This window comes from Choloepus didactylus, chromosome 1 (genome assembly GCF_015220235.1).
Source record: "Choloepus didactylus isolate mChoDid1 chromosome 1, mChoDid1.pri, whole genome shotgun sequence".
Taxonomy (NCBI): domain Eukaryota; kingdom Metazoa; phylum Chordata; class Mammalia; order Pilosa; family Megalonychidae; genus Choloepus; species Choloepus didactylus.
The window spans coordinates 121,778,557-121,798,436 of NC_051307.1; the positions used below are offsets into that span (position 1 = coordinate 121,778,557).

The following is a 19,880-nucleotide window of genomic DNA, read 5'->3' on the forward strand; positions in this document are numbered from 1 at the left end:
GTCCCCCAGAAAAGCCATATCCAAACATCCTTCTGTCTGCAGTCTTGTGGGGGCAGACTGATTAGTCTGTTGATTAGGGTGGAAACTCCGACTGAATTATTTCCATGGAGGTGTGGACCCCGCCCATTCAGGGTGAGTCTTAATTAGATCACTGGAGTCCTTTAAAGGAAGCTCACACAGACAGAACCAAACGCCCCAAGAGAAGATGAGAGAGAAACTTTTGAGACAGCCCTTGAAAGCTGATGCTGAGAGATGCAGACAGAAGGATGTTTGGAGATGCTAAGCTAAGAGATGAGGCCTAGAGTTTGCCCCGGAGCTAAGGGAGGACCCCCAGATGCTTAGAGAGAAATGCCCTGGGAGAGCAAGAAAGAATGCACAGGAGCTGAGAGAGAGAAGCTAAGAGAGGACCCCCAGATGCTTAGATGCACAGGAGCTGAAGAAGCTAAGAGAGACAAGCCCAGAGACATTTTGGAGAAAGCCATTTTGAACCCAGAATCCAGGAGCAAAGAGCCAGCAGATGCCAACCACATGCCTTTCCAAATAACAAAGGTGTTCCAGATACTGTCAGCCTTTTCTCAGTGAAGGTATCTTTTTATTAATACCTTAGTTTGGACACTTCTATGGCCTTTGAACTGTAAATTTGTAACCAAAACCCCCCTTTATAAAACCCAATCCATTTCTGTTATTTTGCGTAACAGTAGCTCTAGCAAACCAGAACATCCCTCCTATTATTTTTTGTTTTTGTTTGGTTATTTTATACTCATCTGCCCATACACTGGATCCAGGGAGTGTCAGTCACAGGGTTTTCACAATCATGCAGTCACACAATAAAAGCTATATGCTTATACAATCATCATCAAGAATCAAGGCTGCTGCATTACAGTTCAATAGTTTCAGGTATTTCCTTCTAGCTATTCCAATACACTAAAAAATTAAAGGAATATCTATATACTGCATAAGAATAACCTCCAGGATGATCTCTTGACTCTATTTGAAATCTTGTAGACACTGAAACTTTTTTGTATTTCATTTCTTTTCCCCTTTTTGGTCAAGAAGCCTTTCTCAATCCCACGATGCCAAGCCAGTCTCATCCCTGTGAGTTATGTCCCACATTGCTGGGGAGAATTACACCCCTGGAAGTCCTGTCCCACATTAGGGGGGAAGGTAGTGAGTTAATTTGCAGAGTTGGCTTAGATATACAGACCACATCTGAGCAACAAAAGAGATTCTCTTGGAGTTACTCTTAGGCATAGGTAAGTTTCCTAAGAGCAAGCCTCTGGATCAAGGGCTTGGCTTATTAAATTGGGAGCCCCTATTGGCTTAAGAGAATAGTAGGAATTCCCCAGATGTGTAAGTTTAATAGTTTCATATTTTTCCCCAGTCCTTCAAGGGGACTTTGCAAATACTTTTTTATTTTCTGCTCAAAATATTCTGGGATGTTTTGGGGTATTACATTATCCTATACAGAATAACAAGATCTCATTCCCTATTCTAGGTTTCATGTAATTATGTTGTTTAAATAAACTGACCAGACAGGTTAAATTAGATAGTGCGCTACAGAAAATATAAATTTTGTACCAAATAAACTTCTCTTTCTTTGTCTCACACAGAAGTTGGAGTTTTAAAATACAGTCAATATCATCCTTAACCCTGTATTCTAATTTACCTTAGTCCTAATCAAGTGCATTTCATTCATATCTCCAATTGTAGTCTGATATTTTTTTCAGCTTCTTTAACAACTGTTGTATGAGTAATGCTGATTTTCTGAGCTGCGGAACTCTAATTCTGAGTCTCAGGTATCACAAAGATACCCAAATTTCCAGGGAACTACCAGGTTATAAACAAAGTGCTCAGCATCTCAGAATTTAGAAATAACAGTTAAAACTCAGGAATAGACTGCTGTAAGAGCTTAAAGTCTAGGAACCTTTACAATAAGCCTTATGGAACATTCTGTACTCCTTAATCATTGATTGCCCAATCTCTGTTCCCATTCTATCCCCAGGTAACCAATGCTCTCAAATTCAATTCTCAGTGTTTGCTCATTACAGATAGTTTATATTAGTGAGTCCCTTCATTTTTTACTTACTTCACTCAACCATAATATCAGGATTCATTTACATAGTTGCATGCGTCACTCACAGTTTCAGTCCTTCTCTCGTCTGTTGAATATTCCACTGTATGTGTATACCACACTTTGCCCCTCCATTCAGCCATCAATGTACCTTTAGGCCACTTCTATCTGTTGTAAATCATGAATACTACCAACATAAATACCAGTGTGCAAATGCCTATGCCTATTTGTGTCCCTGCTTTCAGTTCTTCCAAGTATATACCACATAATGGGGTTGCGGGATCATATGGCAGCCCTACACTTGGCCTCCTTTAACCACACTGTCCTCCACAGGGGATGCACCATTCTACTTCCCCACCAACAGTGAATAGGTATATCTCTCCACATCTTCTCCAGCACTCATCTCTCAATGTTTATTTTTTAAACAGTTTTATTCACACACCATGCAATCCATCCTGAGTGAACAGTTAATAGCTCCCAGTATAATCCCTTGTGTTTGATGGATTGCTTTTCTTTTGCTGCTTCCACCACAATCTCTATGAGAACATTTCCATTTCTTCCACAAAGAAGGAAGAAGAGGAAAAAAAAAAAGAATAATAAAAAAAGAAAAAAGAGACAACCACATCAACAAGAATCACATACCCCTCCCTTGTATCCCCTCTTATTGACTTTTAGCATTTCTATATTGCTTTTGTTATGATTAATGGAAGAATATTAAACTGTTACTGTTAACTATATACCCTAGTTTGCATTGATTGTATTTTTTCCACATACTGTCCCATTTTCAACACCTTGCAGTGCTGACATTCATTTATTATCACTCATGTAAAAACTTGCTAATATTTGTACATTTAATCACCATCAGTTGCCCACTCTAGGTTTTGCTAAGTTATACAGTCCCAGTTTTTATCCTCTATCCTTCTTGTGTCATGCATGCCCCTAGTCTTCCTTTTTCAACCATACTCACACTCAGCTTTGTTCATTATTGTGCTCACAGTATTGTGATACTATCAGGTAGTACTGTGCTATCCATTTCTGGATCTTTACAATCAATCCTGTTGAACATTCTGTACTCCTTCAGCATCAAATGCCCAGTTTCCACCCTCTTTCTTTGTCCTGATAACCTGTGTTCTTAACTTTTAAAGGCAGTACTTTCTTCTACCATTTTGACTTTTGGATTTTATATGTCCTATTTTGTTTTGTTTTGTTTTTTCCTCCCTTTTTACCCTTACTGATAATCTCCATTTCTACACTCCTCTCCAAACCTCTCTCTCCTGTCTTCCCCTATCCGTCTTTAGCACTCCCTTTAGTATTTCTTGTAGAGCAGGTATCTTGTTCACAAACTCTCTCAGTGCCTGTTTGTCTGAAAGTATTTTAAACTCACCCTTATTTTTGAAGGGCAGTTTTGCTGGATGTAGAATTCTTGGTTGGCAGTTTTTCTCTTTCAGTATCTTAAATATATCACACCATTGCCTTCTTGCATCCATGGTTTCTACTGAGAAATCTGCACATAGTCTTACGGTGCTTCCCTTGTGTGTGATGGATTACTTTTCTCTTGCTGCTTTCAGGATTCTCTCTTTGTCTTTGACATTTGAAAATCTGATTAGTAAGTGTCTTGGAGTAGGTCTAGTCATATCTCTTCAGTTTGTAGTATGCTGCACTTCTTGGATCTGTAATTTTATGTCTTTTTTTAGAGTTGGGAACTTTTCAGTTATTTCCTCCATTATTCTTTCTGCCCTTTCCCCTTCTTTTCTCCTTCTGGGATACCTATAACTTGTATATTTGTGCACTTCATGTTGTCATTCGGTTCCCTGAGACCCTGCTCATATTTTTCCATTCTTTTCCCTATCTGTTCTTTTGTGAGTAGGATTTCGGGTGTCTGTCTTCTAGTTCATTAATCCTTTCTTCTGCCTCTTCAAATCTGCTGTTGTACATCTCCATTGTGTTTTTCATCACTTCCATTGTGCCATAAGTTCTGCTATTTGTTTTTTCAAGTTTTTGAGTTATTTTGTATGGACACCTTATGCCTTTTTTATATCCTTCATCTCTTTGACCCCATTTCCCTTCAACTCATTGAATTGATTTAGATTTGTTTGAATATCTTTAATTAGTTGTTTCATTTACTGTGTCTCAGTTGAGGTGTTAGTATGTTCCTTTGCCTGGGCCATATCTTCCTTCTGCCTAGTATAAGTCATGATTTTTCCTGGTGTCTAGGCATCTGATTTCCTTGATTAGTTTATCTAGTGGTCGTTTTCTCTCTTTTACCTAGGGTTTTCTTGTGCGTTGGCTTTGTTCTCTATTTGTTCTTTGGCATTCAGTTCAACTTATTCTAGACCTCTAGCAAGCTTCTGTTTAACTGATCATAATTTCTCAGCTCTTGTTTTTCTGGTTCTTGCCCTGCCTATATGGACATTTTATTTTTTTATTTTTGTTTTTATTTATTTTTTTTTTATTTTTGAGGAGGGTCTCCCCAGAAAGGTTCTACCCCACCCCAGTCAGATTTTCCCAGACAAGACAGGCCCAGGACTCAGGAAGAGTGTGTAATTAGTATCAAGTTTCCCTGGGGAGGAGACTCTGCAGGGCACCAGTCTTTTCTGTGAAACCTCTCGATTCTGTGGTTTTCCTATCTTGCCCAGTAGGTGGTTCTTGTCAGTCTGCAGCTCCCCACCAGTGTAAAGGGATATGGTGCCTTTAATTCTCAGCAGACCCTGTTCCTGCCAGGGGCATGGTTGAGTCAGAGGCTGAAGTAGAGGGCAGGCTTAAACTGTGTTTTCTAGCCCCTAGGGTCTGGATTCTCTGAAAGAGAGCTGCCACTTGTGCAGGGCCCTGCCCCACTCTCTTTCTTGGGGCAGATAAACCCTTCAGGGAATTGTCTCCACCTGACTACTTTGTCTCTTAGACATACCTTAGCTCTACCTTTGACGGTGGCAGTGCTGACAACTGAAAAAGCATGCTGCTTTCTTTATGCTAAAAAGTAAAAAAAGATAATCCTTTTCAGACCCAGTCTTCAGCCCCCCAGTTTTGCCAGTCAAGAGCTGGAGTTGGTAACCAGCTCTATGTTTCTGTTTTCTTGGGGCACAGCCCTTTTCCAGTATTCTTTTTTTCTTTTCCCTGTCAGTCCCACCTCCTCTCTGTGGAGGAGCTACCTCTGGTTAGGTGCATCTAACTTTGTTAATTAAATCCACAATTGGATCTTGCTTTAGCTCTCCTTGTCTTACTCCTAGTAGAGACTGTTTCTTTTTCACTTGGGGAAGTGACTCCAAAACAGCCTGCTGCACCAGTGGAGATGGGGCACCAGCCTCCAGGCTTGGGAGACTTACTTACAGTTCTGTGCTGTGATCTCAGCCCTTCCACCCATTCCAGACTGGGGTATGATGTGTGTCTGTCTGTTCACAGAAGTCCCCCAGACAGTTGTTCCAGATACTTCTTGGCTATTTACTAGCTGCCCTAGAAGACAAACTAAGTTCCACACTTCTCTATTCATCCATCTTGCCCCACCTCCCTCAAAATAGTATTTTTCTTGTTTCCCTGGGATTTTGATGATCACCCATGTGTCTCTTGGCCCCCATTGTGGACTGTTCTGCCCAGTCCTGGCACTTGTGTACTCTGCACAGTGGCAAGTCTGTCGGGTTGCTGGACCCTGGCCATATTGCATGAGAACCTTAATTTTATGTTTTACCTCAAATTCTGATTGTATGAACCTTGGTATCCAGAGGACTGTTCTGTGCCCCGACCAATCTGTCATTTATACTAGGGTCTCATTTCCTGTGCTCTGTTGTTTTGGGACCTAATTCCTACCCAAGGAGACAGCTGTGTGTGGTGGAGGACAACCAGAAGGTGAGTCAGGAGTGCTGGGTTTGATTTCCACTTGAACCTCTGTGACCTTGGTTCAAGTCAGTTTTCATGACTTCTCATTCTGTTTCTGGAACACACCAGGTTTGGTTCCATCTTAGATCCTTTGCCTCTGCCTGGACCACAATTCTCCCTAGTCTTCTCATGGGCTTGCTCCTTCTTTTTTTTTTTCATTTGTGTCATAGGTCAAAAGTTTTCTCCATGGAAGGGGTTTCTCTGACCTCTAAAGTTGCCTTCTCTCTTAGCCTGCATTGCTTTCCCTACTGTTCCATCCCCTTCTAGTCTTTCACCATGGTTTATTTTTGTCTTGACACTTCTTTTCATGCTTTGTTTTTTGTTCACTGGGATTCCTGCATTGCTTATTGGAATTAATATATTCCTATATACTGGGATTCTTACAGCAGGGACTTGCTTGACATGTAGTAAGTGCCCACTAATTAACAGCTAAATGAATCCCTCTCCAAATTGCTATATAACTATGCAATGTTAGTATGAACCCTGGGTTCCCAAGCAATTCATCTGCTTTCTTAATTGTTCTTTTTTGACCTCACAGATGCTACCTTGTTCATTACAATGATTTATTGCTAAGATATGACTGAATTTTGGAACAAGGGCTACTCTCAACTGATGGGATATAAATCTGTAGCTTTCTATGTGAATGTTACCTTTCATTTTCAGGGAGCTTGCACAGACTTGATTTAGTTGCATTTATTTGTCTTGTGGGTGAATGATCTGTGATAGAATGGATCAATTAACCATGAAAGCAATATAAAATAAATATGAATGATTTGGGGGAAATTTCTGTTACCCCCTTTTTTGGGGGTTCTACCAGGAGCATTTTTGTTTGTTTGCTTATTTGTTTTTTGTTTTTTTGTGTGTGGATGGGTGGGAGTGATGGTGGCCCACTGGAGATTAGAAATAGGTGCTGGAGATGTTTGTCCTGTCTGATACCAGAAGACATAGGACAAGTTTGATTAATGGTGATGTAACTTTTGCAAATCTGTTCCCAGGAAGTTCAGTAAAGTTGGCAGTGAGAGCCTTCATCCTGTGTTTGCAATAGTCTCTGCTTATGCTAGTGTTGGAGAATATATCAAGCACAGAGACTTTTGCACCATCCGAGTGCTCAGCACATGCTATTAAGTCTAAAATGTGGTTCTGCCCATGTAGAGCTTAGGGAATAATGCAGTGATCCTAAGGTAGGACTGAACCTTGCAGCAGAATCCTGCCAGGTCACCTGGAATGGGCTAGCATTTTCTAAGAATGACATGCTTCAGTTTTTCTTGATTGTGAGTTTCAAACTGCAATGTGTTTCAGGGGCTGGCTGGAATTGAGGCTGGAGCTGGGGCCAGGACTTTAGAGTAGAGCCCTAGAGCTTCTCTAAATTTCACATTCCCAGTGCATCTCACTTTTAAAACAGTTTTGTATATTTGTCTTTTTAAAAATAAACTTTTTGTTTTAGATTTTCTAAAAAATGTAATGGTAGTACAGAGAGTTTCACTGGGGTATATGGTTTCCCTTAATATAAACATCTTACATTAGTATGGTACATTTGTTACAGTTAATGAACCAGTATTGATGCATTATTATTAATGGAAGTCCATATTTTATTCAGACTTCATGAGTTTTCCCTGATGTCCTTTTTCTATTCCAGTATCCCATCCAGGATACCACATTACATTCAGTAGACATGTTTTCTTAGGCTCATCTTGGCTGTAAGTTTCTCAGACTTTCCTGAGTTTTGATGACCTTGACACTCCTGATCATGTATTTTGTAGAATACATCTCAGTTTGGATGTTTTTCTCATGATTAGATTGGGATTATGAGTTTTTGGTAGGAAGACCCAGAGGTGAGGTGCCATTCTCATGATATCATAGCAAAGGTACATACTATCAACATGACGTATTGGTGTTGATGTTGACCTTGATCACTTGGCTGAGGGAGTGTTTGTCAGGTTTCTCCACTGTCAGGTTACTCCTGCTATCCCCCACCCCCTTCCAATACTGTACTGTAGAAGGAAGTCATTATGCGCAACCCACATTTAGGAGTGGGGAGTTATTCTCCACCTCTTTGAGAGGGGTGTATCTTCATAAATTATTTGGAATTTTTCTGCACAAGAGATTTGTATCCCCCCCCCCCAACCATTTATTTCTGTCACTATGGATTCATGGATACTTATTTTATACTTTGGGTAATAATCCCATACCACATTATTTATTTATATTTGGCTTCTTAAAGACTTTATTTGATCAAAAGAATCGCTGTTTAAAAATGTTAGAAAATATTGTTCTATTTTTTTTTTTCCGGCCTCTCCCCCCCTTTTTTCCCTTAAATATCCTACTTATTTATTTATTCCTTGGGGGCAGTAAAAAGTAAATTACCATTTAAATTTAATTATGCTTTTCTTTTCCTTATTTATTGCAGGGGTCAAATTAAATAGGTAAGTATTTAAGTTGGTTTTTGGAGTGGTAGAAATCAAAAGGCATTTTTCTTCCCCTATTGCACACTGCTCTGGTTTGGTAATGCTGCTGGGATGCAAAATACCAGAAATGGATTGGCTTTTATAAAAGGGGGTTTATTTGGTTACACAGTTACAGTCTTAAGGCCATAGTGTCCAAGGTAATGCATCAGCAATTGGGTACCTTCACTGGAGGATGGTCAATGTTGTCTGGAAAACCTCTGTGAGCTGGGAAGGCACATGGCTGGCATCTGCTTGCTCCCAGGTTGCATTTCAAAATGGCATTCTCCAGAATGCCTGCATCAGCTTCCAATGGCCGTCTTCAAAATGTCTGTCTCAGCTACAGCTCCAGTCTCAGCTTCTGTGTGTTCTTCAAATTGTCCTTCTTGGCTGTAGCAAGCTCACTCCTTCTGTCTGAGCTTATATAGTGCTCCAGTAAACTAATCAAGGCCCATGCTGAATGAGTGGGGCCACACCTCCATGGACATTATCCAATGAAAGATCTCCCCCACAGTTGAGTGATCACATGTCCATGGAAACATCCAATCAAAAGTCTCCAACCCAATCAACATCAATATGTTTCTTGCCCACACAAGACTGCATCAAAGATAATAGCATTTTGGGGGACATAATACATCCAAACCAGCACAGTCCTTTAGGTGATCTCAACAGTAAGTTAATACTGAGTACAAACTCGATGTGTGTGCTGGAAACATATTGGTTTGATTTACTGGAGCACTATATAAGCTCAGACGGAAGGAACGAGCTTTCTACAGCCAAGGGGGACAATTTGAAGAATGCACAGGAGCTGAGAGAGGAACTGCAGTTTACAGATACATTTTGGAGACAGCCTTTGAAAGCAGACTGTTGCTCCGGAGAAGATAAGAGAGGACAAATACCCCAAAAGCAACTGAGAATGACATTTTGGAGAGAAGCTGAAGCCTAGAGAGGAACATCCTGGGAGAAAGCCATTTTGAAACCAGAATTCCAGAGCAGACGCCAGCCACTGCCTTCCCAGCTAACAGAGGTTTCCGGACAACATTGGCCATCCTCCAGTGAAGGTACTGATTGTTGATGTGTTACCTTGGACACTTTATGGCTTTAAGACTGTAACTTCGTAACCAAATAAACCCGCTTTATAAAAGCCAATCCATTTCTGGTGTTTTGCATTCCGGCAGCATTAGCAAACTAGAACAAGGAAATGTAGAGTCATCTCTCTTCCCAGAAACCCTCAGGAAGTTTAATAACATATCAGAGTTTGGGAATAATTTTTGGCCTGTAATATCTTTCAGATTTTCCTTTAAATAAGATAGAAACCTTGAAAATGCTACTTAATTTACTCTAATTATTCTTAGTGCTAGAGGAATGTTTACTTGTTAGAAGAACCCCTAAATCAGTCTTCCATGCTTTGTGTTTTCTAAAATGAATCTCCTTTGTACAATTTTTTTCTTTACTAAAGAATACAATAAAATAAGGTGTATACAAACATATTTTGCCTCTTTCACCTCTAAATGAATAAGATTTCCTAACATGCTTATTCATCTGGCTTAAAATAGGGGAAAACATCCTAGAAATATTTGATTCCCCTTACTTTTATTAGTTATAAATTTTCTTTTGTATTTCATTCATTGATTTTGTTCTAAAGTTGGTGCTTGTATGCTTTCTTGTTTCTGCACCATTCCACAAACAGAAACATTTCAGAGTGGTTTTAATCACAGGTGGGTCCTCCTCCCCCTTACTACCACCTTTTGTTTTCTGAAGTTGGGGGCAGACGATTATACTCAGAGACCAGAGGCCCTGGCCAAGTGGACCCAGAAAGGCCCTTGAATCAGGTGTTGGCTAGTGACTTGATAAAACATGGGACTATCTTACTTAAGTATGGGTTAGTGTTGCCTGAATTAATTGGCCTAAGAACTTTTTTCTTCCCGTTAAAATTAGGTTTCACATTTTAAGGGTCAGTGATGTTTACTTTCATCTACCATTTTACAGCTGAGTCATGGAAAAGTGGAAAATGTGTCTGAAAATCATTCTCACATGATGGCCATTGTGAAATTATAAGGGAGACGCCTGGCGGAGGGCTCCGTCCTCCTATAAGGAGGGTAAAACCCACCCCAGCAGGTGACCCCTTAAGTGGCTTCTTTAGACTTGCAACTCAGGAGAATGGTTCATGCCACAACCAGGTAAAGGGTCTCCTGTAGTCCTCTGGGGGTCACAGGTCAACTCTCAGGTGGACCAGGAATACATACATACCTGGAGCTGGGCCTTGGGGCCAGGCCCGACAGACCTGGAGAGTTAACTGTTGCAGTCAAATCAAAGACAACAGCGTTAATTTGGAACATGTTGTGAAGTCATTATTGTACTGCATGGTAATTAAGCACAAATTAAGCATAAAGGATAAGCACTTCATGTAATTGACTGTAATTAGAATTAACAGAGCCAAGGCAAATATTTAATTCTCAGCTTTTTCTCTTGTCCTCATCTCAAATCATTGTCTATGCTGACACTGTGTCTCCCGATTCCACTCAGAATTTGTTTCTCAATTTCTTCGTTCATTCACTAAATCATAGGAGCTTAATCTGATGATTTCTTCATAGCAAGGTGTTTTGGTTTGCTAAAGCTGCCGGAATTCAATATACTAGAAATGGGTTTACTTTTACAATGGGGATTTATTAACTTACAATTTACAGTTATTAGGCTGTGAAACTGGCCAATTCAAGGCATCAACAGGACAAAACTTACTCTGAAGACAGGTTGCTGGCATCCGGGACACCTTTGTCACATGGGAAGGCACATGGCCAGTGTCTGCTGGTCCTTCGCTCCTGGGTTTTGTTGCTTTCAGCTTCTGGCTTCAGTGGCTTCCTTTCTGTTTTCTGTGGGTCCTCTCTTAGCTCCTCTGGGGGCTTTTTCTGTGAGCTTCCCTTAATTTCACCTCTATGTGTTTTATCCTTTTATAAAGGACTCCGTTAAGAGTATTAAGACCCACCTTGAATCAGGTGGGTCACATCTCTATCGAAATAACTTAATCAAAAAGTCCCACCTACAATAGTCTACACCCACAGGAATGGATTAAAAGAACGTGGTCCTTTCTGGGGTACATACAGGACTTCCTTAAGCCCTGATTTCCCAGGGCCATGGACGCAGGAGACTATGAAATTTGTCTATAATGTGAAATAACCATATGTCCATTGAGCAGAAGTGACCAGAAAGATGAACATGGTTTATTTTTCTTCTTTTTCACAGTGCACAAACCAAGCTGACTCTGGGGTAGAGTGAGGGAGGCCCTGCTTCAGGTAAGGCCTGGGCTTGGGTTGGCCTGCTGGTCTGTACCAAGCCCCCAGAGCTGATGGGGAGCAAGGGAGCTGTCACAGTTCCGGGGCAGAGAGGATGGTGACCACCCAGTTGGGGGTCTTTAGGCCCTAACTGAGCTATTGGGTCCTTAACCACCCTGGACCGTCTTCTCCTCAGGGGAAGCAGCTGGAGGATTTTGTTTCCCAAGACAGAGGTTTGGTTTTCTTTAAGGGGTAGTAGATCCAATGCTTAATGCTGCAAAAATAAGTGTAGAATTTAGTAGAGAATTTGTAAGTGATTATAATTCTCTGATCACACCCTCATCATTTAGCTTTATGTTGTATCCCAAAGCATTTAAGCAGTCTAATTTGATTTTGTCCAATGGCACTTTCCTGCCATTGCCGATGATAAAACAATGGGACTATCTTACTTAATTATGGGTTCGTGTCGCCTGAATTAATTGGCCTAAGAGCTTTTTCCTTCCCTTTAAAATTAGGGAAAAATTTAAGGGTCAGTGATATTTACTTTCATCTACCATTTTACAACTGCGTCATGGAAAAGTGGAAAATGTGTCTGAAAATTATTCTCACATGATAGCCATTGTGAAATTATAAGGAAGAATGGTATTTAAGGAGTAATAAGCCTCTAAAAACTTTTAAATAATAAATGCTCAAAGAATTTAGCCAACTGCAGTCAGATTTAAACAGAAGGCTCAAAATAAATGAGAAATTTAAAAACTTTATTCACGTCAAATACATGCTAGCTTTTCTCACATTAAGATATTTACCTATATTTTGGGCAAAAGCTCTCACTTTAAAAATATGCACTTCAAAGAAAGATATGCACAATATTGTATAATGTTTTTAAAAACAACCTTCTGAGTTTCCCTCTGAAACCATTTTGTGAGCATGGTTTACTTTTTTATAGTGAATTGTGCGAGAAGTTTAAAGAACGTAAACTTAGAGGCTGATTATTCTTTGGTACCTGATAGGGATCTCTGCTTTTCAGACAAAAAGGGTATCTCTATGTAAACCTTCTTTGCAACTCAGAGAACTGATTCATCCTTTTGAAGTCATAGATTGAAAATGACCCATACAATAAAATGACCCATACAATAATTGCACAATCTGTCATTATTAGATAATTTAAGTGCATTTTCCACTCCACAGCTGGCATTTATGTATATATTTAATTGGTCCACGTTCACTATTTGAAACTAGGCCATGCTGGAAAGAACTCTGGTCTAGTAGTCAGGACCATCTGAGTTTTGGTTTTGCCCCTAGCTTAGTGTGACCCTGGGTAATTTATTTCAGGAAATTCCACCAGCATTCTTGTCTGTGTCAGGCTCTGCCTCTTGAGCTGGGAATGAATTAACCTTAGTCCTGATCACAGCCCCCCAGTGCAGTGGTTCTCACTCTCCAACATGCATCAGAATCAGATTGCTAGTCCTCTCGTCTCCCCAGAGTTTCTGATTCAGTAGGTCTGGGCTGAGAATTTGCATTTTTAACCAGTTCCCAGATGCTGCTGATGCTGCAGGTTCAGAGACCACAATTTGAGAACCACTGATACAATGGTTTAGCTGAAACACAATTCAAAGATTGAATGCTATGAAATAAGTGCAAGTTGCATGCAGTGGGAAATGTGTGGAGAAGTGGGTTGAAAGATTAACAGCTGGAAATCTGAGTGGCCCTAACGTCAAGCAGGACCTTGAAAAGTGGATGGAGCCTTGACAGGTAGGGTGTTTTGGAGGATGGCACCATCTCAGTCTCCTCATGGGAGGGAGTTTGCAGACTTATGGGAAGAGAGGTGTAGTCTAGCATAGGTGTAGTGTAGAGTTGGCATGGGGGAAAGAACAAGACGGAATTGAGAATGAGACAGCTGGAAAGTTAAATTGAGCTTGTTCTTGGTTTTTGGACTTTGGTAGCAAAGGAACAGCATGGTCAGAAACCATGCTTAAGAAGGACAGCTCTGGCTTTGTGAAGGATGCCTTGGGAAGCAAAACAGTGATTGCAGGAGGGCCAGTTAGGAATCAGTGGGGCAGCCCAGTCCAGAGGCAGCTGGTACAGAGGAATGCCTGAAGACCAGGAGCCTCCCTGGTCCATCAGCTCACCCAGAGTGTCTGAATGGGGTCGGCCATGCCCTATCTACTTTCAGTAGATAAAATCAGCAGCCCTTGGTGACTGAGTGGCAGGGTGGAGGTAGTACCTGGGTGCCTGACAGGGCCAGCAACTGAGCTCTGCAACATGGAGGGCAGCATATATGTGGCTGGGCTGTGGGACAGGGAAAGAGGATGGAACTAAGATTGCAAGGTGGAGAAATTTAATTGTGTTCTGTTTTGAGCTTGTTGAAATAGATGCTCGTGAGCCATCCATGTGGATCTTTCAGCAGGTATTGGACATTCTTGGGCAAGAGGGTCAGAAATGGTGATATTGGGAGTAGTAAAGTTGTGGGAAAACTGTGAATGCCTGTGAGATCCCCCTCCCCAAGAGGATGTGGAGTGAGAAGAGACGTGGTCAACAGGTAGACTCGGTGGCGTTTAGAACCCCAAGGAACACCAGTGTTTAAAGGATGGTGTCTGGTGAAGGAGCCCAAGAACCAGACAGAGAAGAATGTTCAGAGAACACTGAGGGAAGGAAATGACACTAACAAAGGAGTGGAGGCACAAATGATTGTGGCATATGCTGGGAACCGTTTGGCCCATTGTGTTTATGTGAGTAGTTTCCCAAGTTTATCTATTCAGAGCTATGATTATGCTAACCTTGCTTCCCTTCCTTCCTCTAAAAAAAAGGAGTCAAAGACTCTACAGTATCATAAATGACCCAGGGTCAGGAAGACATCTGATGCTTTTGTGCCATGTGAATACTTTGATCCAGCCTTTTACAGTCTGTGTGAGGAGAAAACAAATTTAATTGAAGCTGAAGGTATGGGAAATGTCAGCTTTTTCCTGTTTGATGTTTCTTGCTGTGTTTTCCATATTAATCACTTCATTTTCTCCTTATTCACGGGCCTGACATTTTTTCTCTCACAGTTGTCAGCTGCCTGGTGTGTCAGGCAGTTTTTCACTGTGATGTAATGACACAATAGAGCTCAAGCTGACAGGGTTACTGCCAAAAGTGTGTGTCACTCTTGGTGGTTATGTTCATGAACATCCAGAAATCCCAGTGCTACTGAATTGAATTATAGGCTTTGAAATAATAATGTGGTTTGCACTCAGCAAAAATATACCCCAGATATGTTCAAGGGCTGTTGGTTTGGGAGAAATTAGATGACTCCACCATACAGACAGACCCTATCTAAAGATATAGTAGAGTGAATTTTCTACAGCACAAATCTGTTGAATAAGTGGATTTGGATGTGACCACAGGCTTGCCATATGAGACACTATTCCATGGGAATTAAAGTTAGTGGCTTTGTGAAGGCATTTAGGGCAGACTGTTAAAACTTTTCTCATATATTTTTTTTTTTTGCCAAACTAAAGAAGCATGGAGAAATAAAGATGGGCTTCTACTGTGGTTGCTCGTCTGCTCCAATCCTTTGAAGCACTTAATGTGTCCCCCTGTGCATAGCAGCAAAATCAAATACAGCTCTACCTTATTATATACAATTCAGGTGTGGAGGTTTAAGGGCATAGAGAATATAGCTCTTGTGTTAGTTAGGAATTGTGTACGGTGTCTCAAGTCAGATTAGGCTTTCTCAGAAACCTTGTGGTCTGGTGGATGGAGAGATTAACAAAGCAGCTCTGTTGTCCTTCTTGATGCCATCTTGACTGTCATCTTGGGAGGCCCGAGGCCTCCAAGAACTAGCATCCCTGTGTGCGGGGATTCCATACCTGGATTTGCAGGAGGTCAGATGACTGCTTCTCTAAAGAAGGAACTGAGAACATATCTGAATATTACATGAGCAGCCCAGGGTTCTTGGGGGACTGGTTTCACAGCAGGTACAGGAGAAATTGCTAAGCTCTCCTAAGAAGTCAATGTAGATTCTGAGAAGGGCAGTGGATGTCGCTGCAGTGTAGTGAGGTATGAATCGAAGGGTCCCCACTGCAATGTGGTGTGCATCCTCACTTGCTTGAGAGACTTTCCATGATCATCTAAGATAGAACCTTGTTCTGCTCTAATACTTTGCACTGCTTTCTGTTTCTCCTGTGCTCTGATATGTTATATATTTATTTGTTTTGTTCGTTTTTGTAGCCCCCCATGTTAGAATGAAAGCCCCATTAGAACAAGTGTTTTGTTTGCTGTGCTACCCTTAGCATCTGCCTATTAAAACATCTGGCACACAGTAAGTGCTACTGAAGATTTGTTGTGTGCATGAATGAAGGATGTAAGAAAAAAAAGGTGCAGATTGTAGAATTCTGTTTATATAATTCCCTAACACAAATAATAATTACTTCTTAAATACTCCAGAACTTTTGTTAGGTATTTGTGTGGACTATATTGGGTGAGGCTGGTTTCTCATTGCAAAACAGTCTGAAATTTGAATCTGTCTTATCATTTCTGTTTCTAGGCCTCCGTATGAAATTGAAGAAAACAACTCAGACTCTGCTAATTGACCCAATTTGAAAGGTATGATTTCCAACCTCAGTTACAATGTATGCTTCATGGAAGCAGTGGGTTTGTCCACTTTTGAATCTGAAGAGCCTCGCACAATGCCTGGCACAGAATAGGCAGCAAATAAACTCCCACCTCTTTCAAAAATTGGCCTTGCCTCTTTCTTCTTCAAAAAAGAGTAGCAGGACTCACCTCAGAATCTTTCGCCTTTGCCCCCAAACATTTCCATCTGCCCTTGTCTGTTTCTTATCTGTCTCAGGCTGCTTGGAAGTTCTTCTCTATGTTTTTTCTTTTATGCAATTTCCTGTGAGACCCTCCCACTCTCAGACATGAAGACATTTACTCACTGTTAAATCATTCCCTTCAGCTTCCGGAAAGCCCAAGCCTCTTCCACAGTCCAACCCTTGTATCCGCCTTGCTGACCTCCCTCTTTCCTCTCCCTTACTGCCAGGCTATTCAAAAGTGGCACCAGGGACTGCAGCCCCTTAAGGCATCTCAGTGCTCTCCTCCTGCCCTGCACAGCTCTTCTGAAACTGCCTCAGGCAGTTTGAATTGTCAGACCTGATCGTGATCTCTGAAGTGTCTAACTGAATGTCTCCTTCCAGTATTCAGTTACTGCACTGCTTGGGCCTGCTGAACTCTTTTCCTCTTGAAGTTCTGCTCTGTTGTCACCATGACACTTCCTCTCCACTTGGCTTTCTGCACCTGGGAATGGCAGTTGACCCACACCCCCTTGCTTAAGTGAGAAATGTGGTCATCTTTGACCCTCCTGCCTCCCTGCCCCCTAACAACTCACTGGTGACTAAATCTTTCCTTCGTGCCTCCTGTCCATTCCCACTGGGGCCTCTGCCTGAGTGGGGCTCCTCTCACACCTGGAATACTGTTTGATTCTCTGTTTCCAGCTTTACACAGTGATCTTTCTTAAACACAGGTTGGCTCCTCTTGTTCTACAGTGAAATCCTTCTGTGGCTCCCCATCACCAAAGATAGGATCCAAAATTCCTTCACATGGCATTCAAGACTCTCCTCAATCTGGCTGCCACCCAGTGTTTCAACCTCATTTACAGCCTCCCCAACACACTCCCTCTCTCCCTCCCTCCTCCCCACCCCCTTCTTTCTCTCTCTGTTTCTCTCTCTTTGCAGGGCTGTCCAATGCCACAACATTCCATGTGCTCCCCTGCTTTGGGATTCTTTGAATAGGATGCCCTCTCTCCCTTGTCTGTTTGACAGGAACATTCTATATCTTGGCCAGAGCCCTCCCTGACCTCCTGTTTTGCTTGCATGCCAAATCAATTCTGCCCCCTCTGTGTCTGTGCAGCACTTTCACTCCCAGCTCTACTTGTCCACGGCATACTTTTGTTGCTTGGGTCAGTAGGCTACCTCCTCCATTGGTTTGCCAGCTTTCTGAGGACAGTATTTGTCTTACTCTTCCTTGAATACTCGGTGCCTAGCAGAGAACATAGTACAGTAGGTTTTCAGTAAATATTAGAATGAAGGCATGCAATTCAAATAAATGATCTCATTAATGCATGCAAACCAACTCCTGCAAAGGCTGCAGAAAATTTCAGCTCAAACAAATGATTAGAGTTGGCAATAGAAGGACATAAACAAAACTGTAATAAGTGTTTGCTCTTCTTTATCTTCTGAAACTCTCTTCGGAAGTGGTGTTTTCATAAATATGTAGAACTACAGATGGGCAAACATGTAAATGCTCATTTGTTCTGGATTGAACTGGGTTTTGTCATCATCCTGACAGTACTTTCCTGGGTCAATGTTAAGGAGACATGAAAAGTGTATAGAAAAATCCAACAAATTTGTAATTAAAGCTTGTTGTTTTGTTTTATTTATTGCTGTTTTCTTTTTGTCTGTTTGTTTTGGCTTCTATTTGGGAAGCTAATACAGAGACAGGCTGTTGGAAAACCAGAAGCAAGCTGTTTGGTTTATTGAAGTATTAACTGAGTGAATTCAGGATCCAAGAATCCTATGCATTAAGGAAAAATTCATCCCTGCAGCCTCCATAGTGTTTATGGCTTCTAAACCGGGGCTAATTTTCTCAGCAGTTGCTAAAAAACTGTTTCTGTCACCCACCTCATCCTTACAGGTGCACATATCCTCCTTTCAGCCCTGACAAAGAGAAAATTCAGGTGCACTTACAATCACAAAGACTCACTTTGTTCTGGAAGCTAACAATTATAATGTTTTAAAAATGTTTTTTAAACCAGTTCATTCTGTAATGAATTTCATTACATTATCGGGGTGAAAATATTCCCTGTACCCCAATGGGGACCCAGGTACAATGTACTTGCTGCTTTCTTTAATTTGTATCAACCTGCTGTGCTTATTCTTTTCCACACTGCTACCTCCACCCCTGACCTCCATTTACACACACCACTCCATGAACATTAAAAATGAAAAAACGGCTTTAATTTTATTTTCTGGAATGTTGGCATCCAAATGAGTTATAACATATGCAACTATATTTTAGATTCCTTTCCTGGTGCATAAATCCCTAATGTTTTCTCTTAGGTTAATATTACGACTATGAGGTTTTTCTTGGGTGCTGCATTTAATTCATACAGCCAGCTCTTGGAATGTGACAGAAGCATCGGCCACTTGGGGGCACCCAGGTATTTTTTTATTGAAAGTACTGAAGGACTTGCCAAGGAAAAGTAATTTCATCTCAAGAAGGAAGGGAAAAAATGCCCAGTGCAGATATACCATCCCGACATAACTACTCCAGAAATTAGGCCCGGGTTGAACACAGATGAACTTCCTAAGGAAGGAAATTCACCAGACAGCCTACATTACTGTACAGAGACAGTCAAACCCAGCCATGAGCTCTGAGCAGGGCCTTTTCTGCCAGGTGCCTGTTTTTAGTGGGTAATTCTGCACAGGCACAAAGCCTTGAGGCCCTCAGAGGGAGGCCAGAGATGGAAATGAGCAGAGTGAGCAGTGACTGGCAAGAGATTTCAACTGTAAACTTCCCGAGGGCAGGGACCATGCCCATCTCATTCTTTGTTGTGTGTTTGGTGCCTAGCACTCTGCTGGAGATGTGCACTCAATAAATATTAGTTTAATGAATACCTGGATAGAGAATTGAATCTAACAAGGAATGAGTGGACAGAAGGCTGAAAGGTTTAAAGCCATGATGACCTAATTATTAATGAAGGGAGCTGGTTAGCATGAGGCCTAGCTACAAGGCACTGGATGTGTTATAAATAAGATGTATTTGCTTGGCTAGAACATTTTGGTGAGGGGCAAGAATTGGTAGGGAAATCTCCATGTTGATTACTATAGTTGACATTTTGTCAGGTTGAGGTATTGTTTTGTATATTGCATACACATTCAATAACTACTTGACTTGTGTTCTGAGTGAGTAATCAAACAGCATGGAAACTCAAATTACAATTTTTTTGATACTGTCAGTGCAGATTTCTGATTATAATGGTGCTTTGAGGCATGAAAGATTCTGAAATGCCTTTTTTTTCAAATCCTTTTGAGGTTTTATTTTAGTTTTTCAGGCTTCAATTTTATTGTATGTGAATATGCTAATTAGGTACACCATATACAACTAATAAACTTTTGTTTATAATCTTTTTCTTTGGCCCCATTTTATTTATTTTAATTTAATTTAATTTTATTTTATTTATTTTACAATCAGTGG

At 41.1% G+C, this 19,880-nt stretch overlaps 1 protein-coding gene across 9 annotated transcripts in view; it reads left to right on the forward strand.

Moving 5' to 3' along the window:
• PLD1 (phospholipase D1) overlaps positions 1–19,880 on the forward strand; it is a 234,676-nt gene that overhangs the window by 16,792 nt on the left and 198,004 nt on the right. For 2 of the 9 annotated variants that reach the window (XM_037840648.1, XM_037840642.1), the window contains exon 1: positions 18,350–18,843. In XM_037840648.1, the coding sequence (XP_037696576.1) occupies positions 18,758–18,843 (86 nt within the window). In that variant the 5' untranslated portion in view covers positions 18,350–18,757. Of the gene's footprint in view, positions 1–8,345; positions 8,362–11,619; positions 11,670–14,455; positions 14,589–16,173; positions 16,233–18,344; positions 18,844–19,880 lie in introns of those variants that run through there. The other 7 variants (XM_037840656.1, XM_037840674.1, XM_037840664.1 and 4 more) reach the window with 7 other exon arrangements.